Consider the following 21,994-nt stretch of genomic DNA (forward strand, 5'->3'; position numbering starts at 1 on the left):
ATGTTAGTATCACAATTACATGGAAACATTGAAGAATGTTAGAGAAAGCATAAAAGATAAATAAAGAAACGATAAAGAGTCAAGTCAATTTCAATGAACATAATATAATATAATCAAAGTGTAGACAGGTCGTGATAATTAGCAGAAGATGCTTCAGAAGAAGAGTTTATGGTAATTTTAGAGAAAGAGAATATGGTAATTTCAACAACCAATAGAGAGATAACAATTTCATACCATCTACTCTAATGATTATTGGTTTGCTAAGTAATCATGAAAGAAGTAGAGGTAGTAAAAAATTAAAATTTAATTAAGTGACTTTTTTAATACTAAGAAAAATACTTTAGTAGTTAAATAGTTCTATCCTGATCTTAGTCTGTGTCCACATTAGATGAGTTATTGAACTAAATATGAAGTGAATAGTAAATACAATGCGAGGTAGCTTACTAACTTTTTTCTAATATTAAAAAAAAAAAAAACAGTTTACTTTGACTTCAATCGCGGCATTTCCTGGAACAAGGAAGTTTCAATTTGAGTAACAGAACAAAATCTGGTTGTTTTCCCTTCGCAGCTATATTACAATCCTTCTTCAAACCTAAACTTCAAATCCCTAACCAAATTCCATTGTTTTTTTTTTCTCCTCCGTCGATATTTTCCGGTTTCTAGATGGAGGAAGCCAGAGAGTCTCTCACATCCATCAACGGCGATTTCGGCTTCGGCGGTGCCACTGATCGCCGATTCGCCTGTATGGATATTGGGGACTGAGTAATGTTGGTCCACGTCGATACAAGGTGTCTGCTTCAGTCTTAGTTGTCCTGTCCTTCGAGTTTCCTTCTTCCTCGCGTGCCTCGGTCGGCCGGTGGGGGTACCTGCGATTGTGCTCCGACGCTCAAGTCAGTAATCTCTCTCAGTGAGAATCCTTGATAATCTGAAAAACATACCTTTCTCTCTTTCTTTCTCTTCTTTTGTATGTCCCCTTGGGCTTGGGCCCTCCGGGTCGTTAGTGGTTCGCGACCTGTTTTGTGGTCCTTGGGTCGTGGGTCGTGTTAGATGGTTTCCTGGGATCTAGGGGGTGTTCCCGAAAATCCAGGGAGTGCTCACGTGTGTTTGTTGCTCAGTGGGAATTGTAACCGTTTGTCCCACGTGTAACCACGTTCTTTGCTTAATTAGATAATTTACTTCGAACAACGCGGTCGTCCGGTGCCGACCGGTACACTTGCCCCCCAGGCTCGAAGTCATGGAAGGACGAAGAGTCGTATGAGACGCAGAGGGTTTTTGAGACAATGCTTGATAGCTGGCATCATTAATGTGTGGCAGAGATGTGACGCATGGCAGAGTTGCCGTTTGGGGATGCTGTCACATCTAGATCGATTGAATGGTAGGGATTACGTCCCGTTTCATATGCCGAGCGTGTTTGATCGTTAGATTAGATTTGATCTAATGGTGCTAGACGAACGTAGGGGTTTTGCTTCTCCTATAAATAGTGCTTCATTTGTGGAGTTGAGGGTTTTCCGTTTCTCTTGCTCTGAGTTTCACGTCGCTTGCTTCGTTTGCCAGGTGCTGAGTTTGTTGCCGGTGTCTTCTTCAATTCAAGGTTAGTCATGCCTTCTTCTGAGGGGTCTTCTAGTGTTGTGGGTTCGTCTTTGACTCGCGGTGCGAGTCAGGCATCGGATGGCCCAACGTATGACTGGGTCGATCCTGCCGTCCTTAGGATTCCTAGTAAAATAAAGTCCTCTGATAAATTAGATGAATTTCTTGCTGTCCATAAAAACTTTTTAACACCAGATTGTCCGGCAGAGGCGTTATATGTCGATATATGCGGTATCACCGACCGTGTGTGTCACGGCCGGGAAAATGCTCCGCATGACTTTTTCTTCGTGTATAGCACTTTATTTTCTCATTTGTACGTATCTTTCCCCTTTGATGATTTTACCATGAATATCCTTCGGATACTTAATGTTGCACCAACCCAACTACATCCGAACTCGTGGGCCATTTTACAAGCCTTCCGGGTTATCTGTCAAATTTTTGGCCTTACGCCGACTCCTGAGTCCTTCTTGTACTACTATAATACTCATCCCAGCCATCCTGTGGGTTGGTTATCCCTATCCAGTCGTCCGGGTAATGTGCGTTTCGCTGCGTTTACCTCCTCTTACAAAAATTTCAAAGACTATTATTTTAAAGTTTTTGTGGAGCCGAACGGCCGAGATCTTTTCTATAATGCTGATGGGACTACCAAATTTCCCTTTCATTGGACCGAGAAACCTGCCACGCTTGAAAATCGATTTTGGGAATCTTTATCCCCTATTGATCAGGAGATTTTGATGATTATAAACCAATTGCCGTGTAGACTTCCCACTCGGGAACTGATAGCTCTCTATGGATCGTCCAAGCAATGGGCAGATCTGAACGGTGAGCATCTTTGCCCTTCGCTAGTTCGATTTGATATTTGACACTTATTTAACTGTGTGTGTTTTGCAGATATTGTCGTAACAATGGATCCAAGTTTGAGTAAGTTCATGAACAGCTTGAAAAGACAAGCGAAGAAGAGCAAGGTTGCTGCTATTGCTGGTGTGAAATCGAAATCTCCAATTGCTGTCATCGGGGAGGAGCCGACCGAGACTGCTATTGTTGCCCCAGTTGCGAATAAGAAGAGGGGCCGTCCGACCAAGGTGCCGAGAATCGAGGCGGGCTCTTCTTCTGGAGGCAAACCCATCAGCATGTTGGGAGTTGGGATACGAGTTGCCCCCACCATGCAATTTGATCTGCGACCAGAGGACGAGGGGATATTGGCTGCCGTCCCGACTTTGGACCTTATTACAGAAATGGTAGAACTTCAGTGTCGGGCAGCGGTTGTAAGCCATGCTATTGGTGAGGAGTTGAAGAGGGCTGAGTCGGTCGTGATTCCAAAGTTAAAGCGGAAGCTTGACGACTCGGCCACTTCTTTGAAGAGAGCCTTGGAGTCTGTTGAAGAATGCCAAAGGGAGAGGGAGAAAGATATCCGACTTGCGAAGGAAGAGCAAGAAGCATTGAAAACCGCTTTGGCTGAAATGACGACCGAACGAAATCTTTTAAAGAGAGAAAAAGATGGTCTGATGGTTGAAAAGAAGTCTTTGACCGCCGAAATCGAACAATGCCAAAGTTTTATGCTGCGTGTAAGTGAAGAGAGTTTTAATCAGGGCGTTCGTCAGGTAGCTTTCTTTCATGGTGTGCCGACTGATGATGACCGCTACGACCCGGGTATGGATGTGGTGGATGGCCGCCTAGTACCTCTTGGGGGCGAAGAGGGTGAGGAGGCAGAAGGGGCGGAGGACGAACGTCAGAATCGTGAAGAAATTGTGTCGGAGGCTCCGCAGCAGGATGAAGCCATCGAGATAGTATAATTTGTGAAAATATCTGGACCCGGGTTGTGGGCGTTTGAACAATTTAACTGCTTTTAGTTCTTGCTTTTTTCCGCGCACTTCTATTGTTTTTGAACATATCATGTCAGTATTCGAAGTTATGCGCCCGGACGACACTTAAGTTACTAATTGTATGTTCTGACCAAGTTTGGTAGATAACGTTTAAGTTACAATTCGGATAACTCTAGTTATATATTCTGACCGAACGAACGGTTTATTAATAATTGAATTCCTGACCAAGGTTGGTGAATAACGTTTAAGTTATAATTCGGATAACTCTAGTTATATATTCTGACCGAACGAACGGTTTATTAATAATTGAATTCCTGACCAAGGTTGGTGAATAACGTTGAAGTTATAATTCGGATAACTTTAGTTATATATCCTGGCCGAACGAACGGTTTATTAATAATTGAATTCCTGACCAAGGTTGGTGAATAACGTTTAAGTTATAATTCGGATAACTCTAGTTATATATTCTGGCCGAACGAACGGTTAATGAATTAATTAATTTCTGACCAAGGTTGGTAATTTAAAGTGCCTCGTTAAAACCTTCTCGGTAGAAAACCCTCCTTAGGGATAAAACTACCGAGCGAGGAAAGAGTGCACTAAGTTCATTCATCAACTGTAATAGAATTTGAGATGCGTGGCATTCCACGTTCTCGGTATAGATTTTCCTGACAAATATTCTAAGTAATAAGCTCCTCCTGTTGCTGTGTCGGAGATGCGGAACGGACCTTCCCAATTGCTTGAAAACTTTCCTCCGTCCTTCCGGGCGTCGCTGCGCATGCGCCAAACTAGATCTCCTTTCTGATAGCTTCGTGGCTTCACTTTCGAGTTGTACCTTCGTGCTGCTCGTATCTTGCATGCTTCTTCCCTTATCTTGCATTTGTCCCTTAATTCATTGATGAGGTCGAGGCCGACTAGTAGACTTTCCTTGTTTAAGTCTAGGTCTAATGTCTGTCGGCGTAGTGAAGGCTCGCCGATTTCGACCGGAATCATGGCTTCTGTGCCGTACGTCAGGCTATAAGGTGTTTCTTGAGTCGTTGACTGGGGAGTACAACGATAAGCCCACAGAACCTCTAACAATTCTTCAGTCCAGTTTCCCTTGGACGGGCCAAGTCTCTTCTTTAACTCATTGAGAATAACTTTGTTGGCGGCTTCCGCCTGACCGTTGGTTTGAGGGTGTTCGACCGAACTCGTTATATGTTTGATGTGAAGTTTCTCATAGAATTCAGCTAGCCCACAGTCGGTGAACTGTCGACCATTGTCTGTGATAATGATCTGAGGTAGGCCGAACCTGCAGACAATGTTTTTCCACACAAAGCTTTGTACGTTCCGGGCGGTGATGGCTGTTAGTGGTTCAGCCTCAATCCATTTGGTAAAGTAATCTATACCCACCAGTAGGAACTTGCATTGCCCTTTTCCGGGTGTGAAAGGTCCGATAATATCCATTCCCCATTTCACGAACGGCCAAGGGGATAGGATGTAGTGCAAGTGTTATGGTTTTTGGTGTAATAAGGTGCCGAACTCTTAACATTTCACGCACTTTTGAACGTATTCAGTGCAGTCTCCCCGTAAGGTCGGCCAGTAGTATCCAGCTCTCAGAATTTTGGCGGACATAGTCCGCGCTCCTGAATGGGTTCCGCATATCCCTTCGTGTAACTCGGTCATTACATAAGTGACTTGTTCTGGACCAAGGCATTTTAGGAGGGGACGGGAGTACCCTCTCCTGTAAAGATCTTGGCCAATGAGTACGTATCGGGCGGCTTGTAGTTTCATCGTTTTCTCCAAATGTGGATCGCATACACCATCGGTCAGATATTGTATTATGGGGGTCATCCAGTTAGGTTGCGTGTCGGTCGCCATGCATTCTTCGGTACCAACACTCGGTTTAGCAAGGGTCACATGTATGGCCGACCGATGGACGCCTTTCTTTTTTAGGGTAGCCAATCTCGATAGAGCGTCCGCCCTAGTGTTATTTTCCCTCTGTACGTGTTGGAATGAGATTTCCTTGAACCTGTTTAGAAGATTTTTCACGAAATGAAAATACTGTTGGAGTAATGTTTCTCTTACCTCATATTCCCCTGTAAGCTGTCCGACGACTAGACGGGAGTCGCTCTTACAAATTATATTTGTTATCTCTAATTCAATCGCCAGATGCAGACCTGCGATTATAGCTTCATATTCGGCTTGATTATTGGAAGTTTTAAATTCAAACTTCATGGCTTGTTCGATAACAATCTCCCCTGGTCCTTCAAGTACAACTCCCGCACCGGACGAACGACTGTTTGATGACCCATCTACGTATAGCGTCCATTGGGAAGTTCGTTCGGCCGGATAGGGAGTGAGTTCTGCTGTGAAGTCGGCGAGGGCTTGGGACTTGATAGCCCCCCTGGGTTGGTATTCAATTTGGAATTTTGACAGTTCGACTGCCCAACCTATCATTCGTCCGGCGAGGTCAGGTTTAGTGAGAATCTTCATAATGGGATAGTTAGTCTTAACAATAACCTTGTGATTCTGGAAATACATTCGCATCCGTCGTGCGGTAATGATCAAAGCTAAGGCAACTTTTTCGACCATTTGATATCGGGTTTCCGCGTCGTGTAAGACTCGACTTACAAAATATACCGGACGTTCTTCTGCTTCAATTTCTTGTACTAGAACGGAACTTACTGCTGCATTGGAGACAGCGAGGTAGACCACAATGGGTTCCCGTGGGTTTGATTTCTGGATGACCGGTGGAGACGCCAGAAATGCTTTTAACTGTTGGAAATTTTGTTCACATTCATCTGTCCATTCAAATTTAGTTGTTTTCTTCAGAAGTTTTATGATGGGTCTCGTTCGTTCGGAAAGCTTAGGTACGAATCGAGACAACGAAGTGAGACGGCCGACTAGTCTCTGGATCTCTTTGAGTCCGTTGGGACTTCGCATTTCGGTGATTGCCTTGCATTTTTCTGGATTAGCCTCTATACCCCGATGTGTGAGCATGAAGCCTAAGAACTTCCCCCCTTCTACGCCGAACGCGCACTTCTCCGGGTTTAAACGCATGCGGTATTGACGCAAGGCTTGAAAAACCTCTTTTAAGTCAGAAACATGTTGTTCGCAAGAGTCTGATTTGACGACGATGTCGTCAACGTATACTTCTACATTCCGACCGATCATGTCGTGGAATACGTGATCCATGAGTCGCTGGTATGTGGCTCCTGCATTCTTGAGGCCGAACGGCATGACTTCATAGAAGAAATTATCAGAATCTGTTCTAAACGCGGTTTTTTCTCGATCACGGTGGTACATTTGTATTTGATTGTAACTTGAATAAGCATCAAGGAAACTTAGGATTTGATGACCGGCTGCACCGTCGACCAGACGGTCGATAGTAGGTAGGGGATACGAGTCCTTTGGGCACGCCTTGTTAAGGTCTGTGTAGTCTACGCACATTCTCCATTTTCCATTCGTCTTTTTTACCATCACTACATTGGCTAGCCATGTCGTATAGTGGGCCTTTTGAATAAAACCAGCTTGAATTAGCTTGTCTGTTTCTTCTCGTGCGGCTTTGCGCCGTTCTTCACCTAGTTTCCTTTTCTTTTGAGCGATCGGCCTGGCCTCTGTATAAACAGACAATCGATGGGTAATCACATCTGATTTTACCCCTGGCATGTCTGCAGCCGTCCAGGCGAAAAGATCAGCGTTCTTTGTTAATGTTTTACCGATCGTCTCTCGGTCGTCTGGTTTGAGAGATGTTCCCATGTATGTTTTCCGGTCTTTGTCCCGAAGGAATATGGGTTGAAGATCTTCCCCTGCTTCCATCCGGGGATCATCCAGTCGAGGATCTAGATCGACTAAAGCGACCAAGTGTCTTCTAGATTCTCTCCCTCTAGGATGTCTTTCTGTTGACCGACCTCTTCGCTCTGTGGTCCGTTCGGCTGACGTGGTATAAAGCCTTCGGGTCGGCTCCACCTTCAGGCTAGCTACATAACATTCTCGCGCTGTCTTCTGGTCTACATGCACGGTTGCTATATCTCCATTGACCGAGGGGAACTTCATAGCTAGATGAGGAGTTGAGACAATGGCTTTCAATTTGTTGATAGATGGTCGACCGAGCAAAATATTGTACGATGTATTGGCATTAACGAGTAGATATCGTATGTTGATGGTCTTGCTGAGGTAATCATCTCCGAACGTGGTGTATAGATCGATAAATCCTTTCGTATCCACTCTTTCCCCTGAGAAACCAACTATCTGCTCGTTGTAGGGTTGTATCTCTGCTTCTGGAATCTTCATCTTCTTAAACGTTTCCCAATACAGGATGTCGACCGAGCTACCCTGATCTACCAAAAGTTTTGCAATTGCAAATTTATCTATCTCCACAGTTATTACCATGAGGTCATCTTGAGATGGATCGATTGCTGTGAAGTCTTCGTCAGTGAAAGTGATTGGTGGTATATGCGGTCGGCGTTGTGTGGAAGTCGAATGAACGGATTGAATTGCTCTCAAATGTTTTTTCCTTGCTGAATCAGAGCATCCTCCACCCGCAAAGCCACCTGCAATGTAATTAATTTCTTGAGGGGGCTGACCGAGCGACACCGGTCCAGCGATTGTATTGATGACTGTGCGAACTTTTTGTTTAGTTCGACTTCTACGTTCAGGGCTTTCGCTTTTAGGCCTCGTTCGTCTGATCGGACTTTCGCTTCTTTTTCTTCTGTTTGAACGATAGTGGTTGTCGCGGGTCCGGTCGTCTCTTCGTCCCGAACGTTCACGGGGATCATGATCACGCTGGGGTGACCTGGGTGCAGTGATGGTGGTTTTCACGAACTTGCGGAGATGACCGGCCTGGACGAGCTCTTCAATTTTATCTTTCAGTGCTTGGCATCCTTCGGTCGTGTGGCCATAGTTACGATGGTATTGGCAACGTTTACTGGTGTCGGCATTGGGAGGAGTTTGTGATTGCCTCAATGCCGGAATCAATTCAATCTGCAGTGCTTCGTCGAGAACCTTACCCCTTGGTACAATCAAGGGAGTGTAGTTGTGGAAACGGGGACCCCTATTGGGGCGATGTCGTTCTCGGTTGGTCGGTACTGTGGGGGGACGAATCCCTTTGCTCTTGTCTGTGTTCTCAGCATAAGTTTTTCGATGATAGTTAATATGTTCTTCTATCTGCATGAACTTTGTCGCTCTTGTTCTTAATTCATCCATATTGCACGGAGGTCGTTTGATAAGGCTTTCAGTGAACCTTCCCGGTAGTATGGCCGAGACCAAATGATGCATGGCTATTTCTGGATTAAGATTACGAATGCTCATACACACTTTGCTAAATCTGTTCATGAATGTTCTCAATGATTCTCCCCTTTCTTGTTTGACATTTAGAAGAGACATGGAGGATGTCCGATGAGGTCTACTTGTGGCGTATTGCGTGGTGAACTTCAATTCCAAAGCGTCGAAGCTTGTAATGGAATTGGGTGGAAGGTCCGAAAACCATCCAAGGGGGCCTTCCCTGAGAGAGGTGGGGAAGACTTTACACCATACTGTTCGGTCGGTTGTGTAAATGGTCATTTGAGTTCTAAATATATTCAGATGTTCGTCTGGGTCTGTGGAACCGTCATAAAGGTTTATCGTTAGGCCCCTCCACTTGTCAGGGAGAGGAGTGGCTATGATGTCATCAGTGAACGGATGGCCTTTCGGGTTTGTTACCTTGTTTGGGGTTACTGGCTTTACACTCTGATGGGTGTGTTGAATGAGTGACGTGTGAGGTATAGTTTGGGCTATTGTTTTCGTTCCTGATTGGAACGGTGATGGGGAAGGCGCACGTGAATGTCCTTCACGTTCAGATTGCTCGAGTCTATCCAACAATCTCTTGTTCTGCTCTTTCAATTGGGCTATCTCTTCCGCGTGCCGCTGGCGCTCCTCTTCTCGTCTTTTCCTTTCTTCATCTTGGCGAAGTTGGTCGATGACTCCTTTTTGGAGTAACTCCTGCATCTGAACCTGGAGAGTTTGGAGTATTGTCCTATGCTCTTCTGAGATATCATTGTTGTTGTTTGCCGTTGAGCCCATCTTCGAGCGTTGGGATCTTTAGGTCTGGGAATAATGATTACTCGGCCCCACGGTGGGCGCCAATTATACCTGTATGGATATTGGGGACTGAGTAATGTTGGTCCACGTCGATACAAGGTGTCTGCTTCAGTCTTAGTTGTCCTGTCCTTCGAGTTTCCTTCTTCCTCGCGTGCCTTGGTCGGTCGGTGGGGTACCTGCGATTGTGCTCCGACGGTCAAGTCAGTAATCTCTCTCAGTGAGAATCCTTGATAATCTGAAAAACATACCTTTCTCTCTTTCTTTCTCTTCTTTTGTATGTCCCCTTGGGCTTGGGCCCTCCGGGTCGTTAGTGGTTTGCGACCTGTTTTGTGGTCCTTGGGTCGTGGGTCGTGTTAGATGGTTTCCTGGGATCTAGGGGGTGTTCCCGAAAATCCAGGGAGTGCTCACGTGTGTTTGTTGCTCAGTGGGAATTGTAACCGTTTGTCCCACGTGTAACCACGTTCTTTGCTTAATTAGATAATTTACTTCGAACAACGCGGTCGTCCAGTGCCGACCGGTACAAGGTAGCTTAATATTAAAAAAAAATAAAAATACAGTTTACTTTGACTTCAATCGCGGCATTTCCTGGAACAAGGAAGTTTCAATTTGAGTAACAGAACAAAATCTGGTTGTTTTCCCTTCGCAGCTATATTACAATCCTTCTTCAAACCTAAACTTCAAATCCCTAACCAAATTCCATTGTTTTTTTTTTCTCCTCCGTCGATATTTTCCGGTTTCTAGATGGAGGAAGCCAGAGAGTCTCTCACATCCATCAACGGCGATTTCGGCTTCGGCGGTGCCACCGATCGCCGATTCGCCTTTTCGCGCCAATCTTCCTTCCAACAACCTCACACGCCAATAGACATTCCCGCACACGGCCTACACCACCACCTCTACTGGTCCGCGCGTGACGATAAGCCCTCCGCCTCGCTCCGCCAATCGTCCTTCTCCTCCTTCGTTTTCTCCGTCTTCCGCAACGTTAGATCTGGCCAAAGGTATATGAAAAGGCTCTTCCTGATGATCTCGCTCAATGTCGCGTACTCCACCGCTGAATTGCTCATTGGCCTCTTCACAGGCCGCGTAGGTCAGATTCAATCAACGTTGAATTTTCATTAAATTTTCAAATTCAAATCCTCGTTACTTTTTATTACATATATGCGTGATTTCACGAGTCTTTGTACGTGATGCATTGAAATTAATTTTACTTTTCAAAACCGCTCTCTGATTTTGGCGTAACGATTAATGTAAAGCGAATTTGAAATCAAATCTCTGCTGACGTTTTGATGTATGCCTTTGCCGTTTCAGGTTTGGTGTCTGATGCGGTTCACTTGACTTTTGGATGTGGTCTTCTTACATTTTCGTTATTTGTTATGGCTGCGTCTAGGAAGAAGGCCGATCGAGAGTATACTTATGGGTAAGATTTGTTAATCTATTGCGATGTACTTGTCAACTGTGCTCCTTTAGTTGTTTCTACTTAATTACGTGACACAGTTTATTGTATAACTGAATTTTGATGCCTAAAGTAGGTAGCACTGTAGGAAGGTAGTTGCTTGGACAGTTCTTCTGGCAATACCCTATAAGGCTTTTGTTACTGTTAGAGTTATAATTGTAATGACTAGTTTTGGAAATTTTCATGTATAGTTATGCCATTTATGAAATTGCAGAATTCGTAAGGTATGAGTGAATTTCTATGGCAAAATTGTTCATTGACTACATTCTATACAAAATATGATTGTTTTTTCCCATATGCTAAAGGGAACTTGTTAGTTCTTTACTACCCGACGTTTCTTAGTTTTGTGGGCAGAAGAGTGTACCTTTAGCTCATATGTTTCTTTTTTAACTTTTATTTTCCTGAGTTCTTGTACTGAGAGTTGGTTCTGTCAAAAACTTATTGTGAAAGTTTCTGTTATAATTATAAAAATAAGGAGCAAATCTTATATTATTAGGAACATTTTTATTTGGAGGATATCAAATCTCCTTTATTTATTGTGTTGATTTCTTTTTCTCAATTTAAATAAAACATGTGTGCTGTCTCAAACACCTCAACTTTTGAGTTTCCCCTTCTGTGTATAAAAGTAATCCTTCCATGCATTCTCAACTTGATGTTGTCGCCAATCCTCTTCTCTGATCAGCGCTTACATAAATCTTGATGGTCAATTTAAATAATTATAATGATGTTCAATATAAATTGTTCCTTGTGTGTGCACATGAGCATTTGTAATACTGTAGGTATTTTTTGAACTACGATTTACTTTTTTATTAAGCATTTCAACCCTGTCTACATTTTTAACTAATATGATTTAATTTCAGGTATAAAAGGCTAGAAGTCTTGTCTGCATTTACAAATGCCGTAAGTATTCCTTATTTCCTTTACTTTACTAAAATGATGCTTCTATAATAAAATTAATAACCATGTAAAAGGAAGCTGTGGAGATTATGGTGCTCATCTCTAACCAGGTTTGGTTCCTTTGTGTGGTTTTTGACAAGGTAACATGTAATTTTTATCCTTAATGTAAATATCTACAGAATAATTTTTTTATATTATTGTAGAATTTGTTATTTTTCTTAAAATCTTTAAAATGCTAATGATATTGCATAATAAATTTTTAGATTGCCATGTTTAACTGAATTGAGTTGCTGAAAGCTATCTTTTGACTAAGGATGTGTTTGGATCCAATTCTCCATCAACACTTCAAAAAGAAAAATTAAAAGAGAAAAATGAAATAAAGTAAGCTAAAATTAGCTCATGTATAAGCTAATATTTTGAAACTCTCATGTTAACTTTTTTCAAAAGCTAATTTAATTAGTGTAAAAGTTAATTTTACTTATAGAAAAAATTATTTCATTTTCTTATTATTTTCTTCCCTTATAAGAGCTTACAGAAAAGTTTATTCAAACAGACCCTAAGCAAATGCAGAGTGGATAATACATGGTTTGAATTTTATTTGTTGAGTCTTTGAATGATCACTTGTATAAGGGGCTAAAAGAAATTTCTGTGACTGTTTTAAATGACCTGTTTTAAACATCTTTCGTTCTTTCTCTTCTATTTGGTACATTATATGCGCTAACATATTTAATTTTGCTCTTCTGCTGCTTGTGTAGACAGCTGTTTCTTTTGTTTATGTCATTCTCCCTAGCAGTTGAGGCACTTCATGCCTTCATACAAGATGAATCAGAGCACAAGTAAGTTGTACACACAATAACTGTTGTCTGTCTGTGTTTTATTACTTACAATAAAATATTGTACATATCCAGCAGGAGAAAGATTGACCAAATGATTTTCAAAGTAAAAATTGAATTTTTTGTTGTTGAGCTGAGTTCCATTTGATGCATGCAGAGGATTGCTATTGGTGTCATAATTGATATGTTCTATCCATATTGTGATGAAGGAAAGCACTAGGGGCAGGATTTAAGATAGCAAAGTCAGGGTTTGTTCAGAAAACCAAGGTTATAATATAGGGGTATTGATCTGTGGGGTATGTGGCGATATGGCTAGCTTGTGCACATTATGAGGGCTCAAGAGTTTATCCATGGCTTTGATGGGGCTTTAAACAGTATCTGTCTGGTGATATTAGGATTTAGGATTTGTTGGAATAGTTGAGAAGTTGACCAGGCGGAAGTTCTATGCTTCCTTCGAAAGGGATCAAATATTTGTTAAAATTAAAAAAACTAATGACAGATGATGAAATAATATAAGGAGCAACTTAGGTACTTAACCTAGACTGATAGGCATTCAGTTATAAAGGGTATGTCAAGGGGTTTAAATAGGAAGTTAGAGGGGAAGAAATAGCTAGGTGGAACGGATCCTATTAGTAAAACAGGACAGGTCTGAGTAGTTAGGCAGAAAACTGAACTAGAAGTTAATTGAGGAGAGAAGTTTGGTGTTCTAGAATATGCCTGTGGTTAGTTGTATCTTCATAGCACCTTGTCTAGAGTTCTGAATAATATTCTTGGTGTATCTCTACCCTACTCTTGCATTCATATTTGTTTCTCTTTTTTCCCTAATACCAGTTGAGTTGACCAGGCGGAAGTTCTATGCTTCCTTCGAAAGGGATCAAATATTTGTTATTGAGAAAATTAAAAAAAACTAATGATAGATGATGAGATAATATAAGGAGCAACTTAGGTACTTAACCTAGACTAATAGGTATTCAGTAATAAAGGGTATGTCAAGGGGTTTAAATAGGAAGTTAGAGGGGAAGAAATAGCTAGGTGGAACAGGATCCTATTAGTTAAACAGGACAGGTCTGAGTAGTTAGGCAGAAAACTGAACTAGAAGTTAATTGAGGAGAGAATTTTGGTGTTCTAGAATATGCCTGTGGTTAATTGTATCTTCATGGCACCTTGTCTAGAGTTCTAAATAATATTCTTGGTGTATCTCTACCCTACTCTTGCATCCATATTTTCACTGTACCCAAGAGAAAGAGATGAATTGCTGGCTTATCACGTCACTTATGTAGAACTAGTCAAACTTTATCAAAATAGTAGGACAAAATAAATGTGCCTGTTCTAATAAACATAAAGAAAACTTAAATAACAACAATGACTTTCAGAAATATCCACAAGAACTAATGGCCATTGAAGACAACCTGATTAATACGTTTCTTAAGGATGCCTATTGAAAATTACAATTGACTTTGAGACATCTATCTTCCAATTTATGTATTCTAGATTTTGCTGCTGCCTTCATCACATTTGTAGATCGTGTCCCTTTTAGCATTGGAAGGAATTGTTTGTCTAAATTGTGACCTTTTTTTTATTATGACTGCTTTTTTTTTCCTTCTAATTTTTATTTATGCTGACTATGTTCTTCTTGTAGGCATTACTTGATTGTTTCTGCGGTGACCAATTTATTTGTGAATCTCGTTGGTGTATGGTTCTTCAGAAACTATGCTCGGATTAATCTTGGTAGTATTTCTTAGATGTTCTCAAATTCACTTGATTTAACATTGTCCCTCTTTTGAGCCTTGACCTGTAATAATTAATCATAAAATGTTTCATCTGAAAAATGTCTTGTAGCTTACAGAAATGCAGAAGATATGAATCACCACTCTGTTTTCCTGCATGTCCTTGCAGATTCCATTCGCAGGTAGATATTCTTTGATTTATGCATGTTGTTGGGCACGTGTATGATAGTAAAACCCTATCAATGCTAATGAATTTCCTTTCCTATGTACAAATTATTATCGAGCTTACATACTTTAATGGTTTCTCAGTGCAGGTCTGATATTGGCATCCTGGTTATTGTCCATCAGGTAAATATAATTTCATTTTCTGTCTAATAATCTAGTGTGATATAAAGAAAACGTGAAAAAACAATTGACAGTTTCCTAACATTATCACTTTAGATATTGTAATTTGACTTATTTCTGTTTCCTTCATTATAGGGTTCAGAATGCAGAAGTCTTGTGTTTAGGACTTGTTTCTGTTGCAGTTTTTATGCTTGTTCTGCCTCTCTTTAGGGCAACTGGTGGTATCTTGCTCCAAATGGCACCTCCGAGCATCCCAACTACTGCTTTGAACAAATGCTTGAGACAGGTTGTTACTTTTTCTTGAGCAAAATGTGTTTTGCTCCACTTGTTAAATGATATTTAAGTTTCAATTTATTTTTTGATCTTGGGGCCGTGGTGATAGATACACTTTGCTCACTTTAGTCTGTTATTTAAGTTTTGCATTTTTAATTTGTTACCTGTTGATACATCAACGTGTCACTTCTACATATTGTATGTTCCGTTCAGATTTCTGCTCGGGAAGATGTAGTGGAAGTCTCCCAGGTTCGTTTCTGGGAATTAGTGCCAGGTCATGTGATCGGTTCACTTATAGTACAGGTAATTTATTATTTGTTCTCCCATCCTTTGTCAATACTGGTATATTAACTAGTGGTAACCAAAAACTGAAACTTGATAAGTTTTTTATTAATAGGATATAATAAATAGTATATGTCCGGATTTACATCCTCTTACGCGTTGTCCTGTTCACGCCGGTACCCAAGTGAATCGTTGTTTATCTGTTGTACAGAGAGACCTGAATTTTATTTTAAAATTTTGGTTATGTTAGTGTGGCATGTTTTCTTTTCTTTTTATTTAGTTGATTTAATGTAAATATTGACTATTTAGAGGGTGATGCTGACAGGTAAAGGAAGGGACAAACGATCGGCCAATACTAGAATTTGTGCATGGTCTATACCATGATTTGGGCGTGCAGGACCTTACGGTGCAGACTGATAATGCGTGAGACTCCTTTCAATTTTATGCTAATAGTTATTACTAAGGATTGTATACGCATTATTCTCATTGTTTATCACCGATGGAAAGGACAGTAATGACATTTCTCATTTAAAGCGATTATTGCTTTTTAACCGCCATGTTTTTTCCGTCAAACTTCACGAGCTTAGTTATATGTATAATATATCTGCTCCTTTAAACTAAGAAAGGTTATCTCACATAAAAAGGGATGCATATGAAAATGTTTGAAAATTTCGTGGATGCTCTTACAATATTTTAGAAATATTTTCACTAAAAAGATCATTAAATTTTTTTTACTTTATCAACAAAAAATAATAAAAAATAATTAATTGTTGTATTGAAAAAATTAGATATTATTTTAGAAACTAAAAAAATTATTAATATTTAAATTAATTTTTATTATAAAAAATAATTTTTAATTTGATATCTAATTATATACAAAGTTTTAGATATTAACTTTAGAATTATTAGAATAATTCTAAATAATTCGTAACTAAAACGTAAGTACTTAATTAAATATCAATTTAAAAACTATTTATATTAATTTAGATATTAATAATTTTTTTAATCTTTAAAATAGTATCTAATAAACTAATAATTTTTTATTTTAAAATTAATTTTTATTTAGTAATTTTCTAATAATATTTAAGCGTATAAAAATATTTATATATGTCCAGTGCGTACCACCTATTTGATTTGGAATGTATTTTAGTTTCCTAACATTCTTTAATGAACATATCCAACCTCAAATATTTTTTGGAATTGTTTTTTTATTTTATTTTGTTTTTGTTGAAGGATGCTTAACCAAACTCATTTCGCATCCTTTGGTTGGTAAATAAAATTTCGTAGAAGTTAGGGCTGTATTACGGATGTCTTCAAAATAAATTTGTATATGTTGTTCTGCTCCCATTCATTATAGCTCTTTTAACTTTTCTTATTCAAAATATCAGTTTAATGACTCTTTTTTTTCAATTTTATTAAGAAAATCTTGTTTGAAAATTATTTTACGTTCTAAGTATGTTTGAATTTTGAATTATTTTTTTAGAACTAAATGTATTTTAAACTTTGCTAGAATTTTTAAAATTTTATTCTTTTCCAAACTAAATTCAACTGATTTATAATCACCACATAAGCTACTCGATTTATGTATATTTTGGTTCATATATATAATAATACAATTGCAAATCACGTATTTCTTCTCGCAATTTTTACTATGCTTTTATATTCATTTTTTTTGTTAAATATGTAAAAGCATTTTGGGTTTGCAAGTTCCCAGAATCATAAAAGTTAATGAAAAACAAGAAATTATCCTTTTTCCACTGAAAGGACACTGCAGGTTTGTAACTGCAAACCAAACACAATATATATATATATATATATATATATATATATATATATATATATATATATCAAGTCGTAGAACAAACACAAGCTAAAATACAGTAAAAATATATACTTCACACCTTAATAAATTAATATTTTATTCATTTTTATTTTACTTTTAATTTAAAAATATTATTATATTATTATAAATGGATGTTTTTTACTTTACTGTGTCAATAAAACTTTTCTCCTAAAATAAAGTACTTGCACAGACGTTTGGTTTTTCTTCAGGTCCTCACTTTGTGGTTACATTGGGGGTGGAGGCTAACACGTTTGCTGCATACCTGTGTCTCATAACTCCTGACAACTCCAAATACTTGGCGCTCTTCTTAAATTGTTTCCAAAAGCACTGTCCTTCACGGTGAAAGTAGCTTTTGCATTGGTCACATTCAAGTGTCCAGCCATTGCAGCATTCACCACAGGCTTCACATTTAGTGTTTTGATCAGTTTCTTCAACCAAAGCAAGAGGGTGTGAGTGAACATCATATTGGAAACTGCCTCCGAACTTGACACGCCTAGACTTGCCTTCAACACAATAAGGATGAGCACCAGAATCACAGTCATCGCAGTAATAAAACCATTGTTTCGGACAAGTTTTCTCATTGCAAAGGCCACATTCATATTCCCTCAAACCCTCTTCAGCAGAGTAGTTCAGAATTAGAGGATGCTTGTCATACATGTGCCATGCCTTAAGCGGCAGAGTAGCACATCCACAATCAATAGCAAAATCCTCACAAACATCACACACAAACACATACTTTGACCAATTTTGACAACCTTTACATTGCCTACCAACGGTTGTCTTCTTGAGGAGCAAGGGATGCATGTGACTTTCATGTTCAATTCTCTCTTGAAGGGAACCACAACAAACATCAAGGTCGAATTGACACTCATCACAACGATACACAAAACCATTGCTCAATCTTTTGCATCCATCGCACCTATAAATACCATCATAATTTGGTGCCTTGGGGAGAAGAGTTAGAGGGTGTGCATGAAAGGGGTGTAGCTTTGTTCTTGGTAGTCCAGCACAACTTTGGTGCAAAATGAAGCCACAATTTTCTTCTTCACAAGAAAGTAAAGGTGGCATGATGGGTTGGATACACCCATCACAGAGTTTACCAGAATATCGCAGATCACTCTCTTCGTCCGTCAACTTCAACAAATGTTCATGCCCAAAGAAACTGAAAGCAAAATCAATATCCAAGGATTCACCAGTTTCATCTTCTGTTACGGCCTCCCACTCATCTCTTAAATCTTGTTGTAGACACTTCAAATGCACGGGAAATGTGCACGTTGAACAAAAGTAACCCGCAAAAGCTGCACTCATTGCTCCATTACAAACACCACAAGTTATGTTACCCCAGAAACCATAAACGTGATGAAGGGCATAAGTGAGCTTCAAAGGGTGGTCATGGCTTTTTATTCTAACAGCAAGAGGCAATTCAGCACAGCTAGAATGAACCCAAATCTGACAAATGGAGCATAGGCAAGCGAGACCCTCGTTTCCTTGCAAGCCACAAGCATAACAAACAAACGATTGTGGATTTGTCACTGACATGAACTCGTGCTTATGGCCATCATCAGGGTTGCACTGAGAAGCACATGACACATCAAGGTCATAACTGCAGATATAACAATGGTACACGAAGTTTTGGAAGATGCCTCTACAGGAATCACATACGTAGCGTCCCTCATAAGGGGAAGTGGAAAGGAGAACAAGGGGGTGTTCAGGGTGAAGTGGGTGTTTCACATGGCGTGGCATTTCTGCGCATGTTTTGTGAAGGTTATAGTTGCATTGCTCGCAGCTGAAAACAGGACCTGAAATTGGGTTTTCACAACCTGAGCAAAGGACTCGGTTGTTGTTATTTCTCTTTTCCTGCTTTAACAAAAGAGGGTGGATATGGCTGAAATGTTCCATCTTCTCCATGCTTTGAAATTCTGGATGATCTTCTGCTTTTGTTTTTGAACATTAATATTTAAATATGATTCTTTGGCGTTTGGTTACAGTTTGTGAGGGAGGAAGTCTCTTATAAGCTTTGCTTCATTGATAAGACATCAAAGGTAACATAGACAGATATACTTATTCTTGTTTTAACCCACTAAAAAACACAAGGAATTTCCCACTAAAGAAAGGAAAGGCTTCTGGTTTCACCTCCAAAGTAAGAGACTTCAACTGATGATGAACCTTCTCCAATCAACACATTTCATGCTAAATATTTTTTTATTAAGTTAGATATTGTAAAGTTTTCCATCTGGTCTATTTTTTATAACAATTAACATACTGATATTTTAGGCTCTCTGACAATTTAACTTTACCCAGTGTTGTCTGACCAATAAATTAAATCAATAAATATATTATTTAAGATATTAAAAACAATTAAAGTCAATAAAATATTTTGGAAAATAACAAAAGCCTGTCATATTAATACTTGTACCATCAAAAACTAAAAGATTATAGGAGATGAAGTATATAACAAATAGTTTGCTTCCTAATCAGTTGTGGGCTTTAATAAGAAGCACACTATTTCTTCCCTTCTCTTCGCGTTCTGTTCTTATTATGTGTGTCTTCTGTGATGTCCTTGTTGTCACGTTCCTCCCTCTTTCATTGCTAAGAATTCTTCATGTTTCATCTACTTTAATATCTTTGGCATCATTTCTCCAATATTCTGAAACAAAGGATGAAGAGAAAGATTAGCCTTAAAGCTCTGCTTTGAAAGAGAGCAACACACATATGGGAGGAGGTCAACAAATTTGCCTAAGTGTCTCATCATTTCTTGCTTTGCCAAATAGATTTCACCTTCTGAAATTGTTTAAAAAAAGAGTCCTTCTCCATGGAAGTAGCATTTGCATTGGCCACATTCAAGTGTCCAGCCATAGCCACCTTCACAATCTGTGGTCTGTTTAGTTTCTTCTTCCACCAAAGCATAAAAGGGTGCCAGTGAATTGGAATTTGTCCCCAAACTTTACACACCATAGACATTTTCTAATAGCAAATGCCACATCCATATTCCCTCAATTTCCTTTCAACAATATAGCACATCACATCCAAAGAAGACATATTTCCACCAGAGAAGACAACCAATTGCAAGCCTAGCAAAACCTGTCTTAAGGATTAGGAGGTGCTTGAGACTTTCTTGTTCAACTTTCTTGAAGGCAAACACAGCAAGCATAAAGGTTGAATTTACATAGATCTATATGATCTTAAAAAACAATTCAATAAGCAAAACATCCAAAACATGCTCCAACTATTGACATGTCATAAAAGTAAGAGGACACCAGTTCAATTTGATATAATTGAAGCTTAGTTTACTTCAACTCATTTCAACTTACCCCTTTTCTTCATTCAAGCTCTCACTTCACAAACACAACACAATAATTCAAATAAATAAGAAGCCAAAATATATAGATAAACATAAAAGCAAGAATGATGTACGAGAAAGAAGTATAAAGCATGGTTAATGGTTGTGTGGAGGAAAGATTGGAGACAGAAAGATGAGATGACAGTGAAGAAGTGAAAAGTGAGGAGTGAATAAATTTGGGCAACACTAGCCTAGGTGAGAGCGACCCGTATCTAAGCATTGGATACGCGTATCTCTCACCCAGATCAACGATGGCCATAGACAAACTCAACAAACCAAAAGGAGAACCTTTTCTTGCTTCCTTCTTTTCTCTTTCTGCATCTTTATAATAATCCATAGTCCACACCATGCCCACTACTTCCAAATATCACTTTTATATTCAATATTTTTTTCATACATATAACTTATACCTTATCCTAAACATATTATTCAATTACTTCTATAGCATGTCAAAAATTGACTAGTACTCTTATTTGTTTTCTAATACTATATTATATATGTTTTCTAAGACTATTATATAAATTATTAAATGATTGTTTGACATCCAAGGTGCAATTGAGGATATCGCATCATACAATATGACATTGCATTTTTTAAATCTATTTAACTTATAAATCAGCAATGTGACGTCATTTGTTTAAAAAACTTCAGTTTACTTACTGTAATCTTCCATGGAGTAAATTTTAATATCTCATATAAAGTATAGAATTTTAGTATATTATTTTTTTTATGAGTAAAGAATAAATAAAATAAAATGAGATACTTCGGGGATGTCTCATTCCTTATACAATCCCAACACAAATTTTTTATCACCCAACCAACTGGGGATCAAACATACATTACAATATAGCAGACACGTTAACATACAAAAGCACATCAATATATAATTACATCAACCCTCCAAAGGAACACATTCTCAAAACAAGACACAAAAGTCCAACAATTAAACTCAATCTTTGCCAGCAAACAGAAGTAAACCAAACACCCAAGTGCCAAACCCATCAAACCAACCCTGCGATGAGGATATAGAAGTCAAAAAACCTGCACAAAACACATCACTTCTTTCAAATCTAGACAAATCGTTAAATAAGAATCAACAAACATTAGTCTCTCAAATATCTCATATAACATAAAGGATCTAAACACCAATTTGAGTAGGATAAATCAACTAATCTTTCCTTTACAGTAACCCAAGACCAAAATCATCTCACCGACACTGCCAGAAAGAAATAAAAGTCAAGATAACCTGCACAAAACACACCACAACTGTCAAACCTGGAGAAAACGTTAAACATAAATCACCAAACATCAATCTCTCAAATATTCCATACAACAAAGGGGTTCCAAACACCAATCTGAGTAAGAGAAATTAGTCAATCTTTCCTTTACCTAATGCAAGACCAAGTCTTCATTTGTATCACAGTAAAAAAACTCAACTAGATCAACACACCCATTCTTAAAAATCACCCTATTCCTATGATTCCAAATTTCACCTATAATACCTACCCAAATACCCCCAACACCTAGTAATAACATG

General features: G+C 39.0%; 4 protein-coding genes and 1 long non-coding RNA gene across 6 annotated transcripts; 2 read left to right on the forward strand and 3 right to left on the reverse strand.

Annotated features, from left to right (window-relative positions):
• Window positions 1–861: 861 nt before the first annotated feature.
• Window positions 862–3,457, forward strand: LOC137814139 (uncharacterized). Of its 2 annotated transcripts, none has more exons than XM_068616714.1 (2): window positions 862–2,409; window positions 2,479–3,457. In XM_068616714.1, exons 1-2 carry the CDS (start codon window positions 1,599–1,601, stop codon window positions 3,378–3,380), a joined length of 1,713 nt encoding a protein of 570 aa, XP_068472815.1. In that variant the 5' UTR covers window positions 862–1,598; the 3' UTR covers window positions 3,381–3,457. The 2 variants fall into 2 exon arrangements, with proteins under 2 accessions (XP_068472815.1, XP_068472816.1); XM_068616715.1 differs by having other exon boundaries at window positions 1,298–1,591.
• A 1,474-nt stretch (window positions 3,458–4,931) lies between these two features.
• LOC137816020 (uncharacterized) lies at window positions 4,932–9,449 on the reverse strand. The gene has a single exon (XM_068619122.1). It carries the CDS (start codon window positions 9,447–9,449, stop codon window positions 4,932–4,934), a length of 4,518 nt encoding a protein of 1,505 aa, XP_068475223.1.
• Window positions 9,450–10,032: 583 nt separating this feature from the next.
• LOC137814140 (metal tolerance protein C2) lies at window positions 10,033–15,825 on the forward strand. Its single transcript, XM_068616716.1, has 10 exons — window positions 10,033–10,551; window positions 10,773–10,881; window positions 11,778–11,817; window positions 12,574–12,650; window positions 14,287–14,375; window positions 14,487–14,556; window positions 14,684–14,722; window positions 14,855–15,005; window positions 15,206–15,295; window positions 15,600–15,825. Exons 1-10 carry the CDS (start codon window positions 10,209–10,211, stop codon window positions 15,699–15,701), a joined length of 1,110 nt encoding a protein of 369 aa, XP_068472817.1. The 5' UTR covers window positions 10,033–10,208; the 3' UTR covers window positions 15,702–15,825.
• A 1,375-nt stretch (window positions 15,826–17,200) lies between these two features.
• LOC137814141 (uncharacterized) lies at window positions 17,201–19,119 on the reverse strand. The gene has a single exon (XM_068616718.1). It carries the CDS (start codon window positions 19,023–19,025, stop codon window positions 17,331–17,333), a length of 1,695 nt encoding a protein of 564 aa, XP_068472819.1. The 5' UTR covers window positions 19,026–19,119; the 3' UTR covers window positions 17,201–17,330.
• Window positions 19,120–19,436: 317 nt separating this feature from the next.
• LOC137814142 (uncharacterized) lies at window positions 19,437–20,560 on the reverse strand. Its single transcript, XR_011081608.1, has 2 exons — window positions 19,896–20,560; window positions 19,437–19,764 (listed from the first exon to the last, which is right to left on the reverse strand). It is a non-coding gene; the product is annotated as an uncharacterized lncRNA (long non-coding RNA).
• Window positions 20,561–21,994: the final 1,434 nt, after the last annotated feature.

This window comes from Phaseolus vulgaris, chromosome 1 (assembly GCF_000499845.2).
Source record: "Phaseolus vulgaris cultivar G19833 chromosome 1, P. vulgaris v2.0, whole genome shotgun sequence".
NCBI classification, from domain to species: domain Eukaryota; kingdom Viridiplantae; phylum Streptophyta; class Magnoliopsida; order Fabales; family Fabaceae; genus Phaseolus; species Phaseolus vulgaris.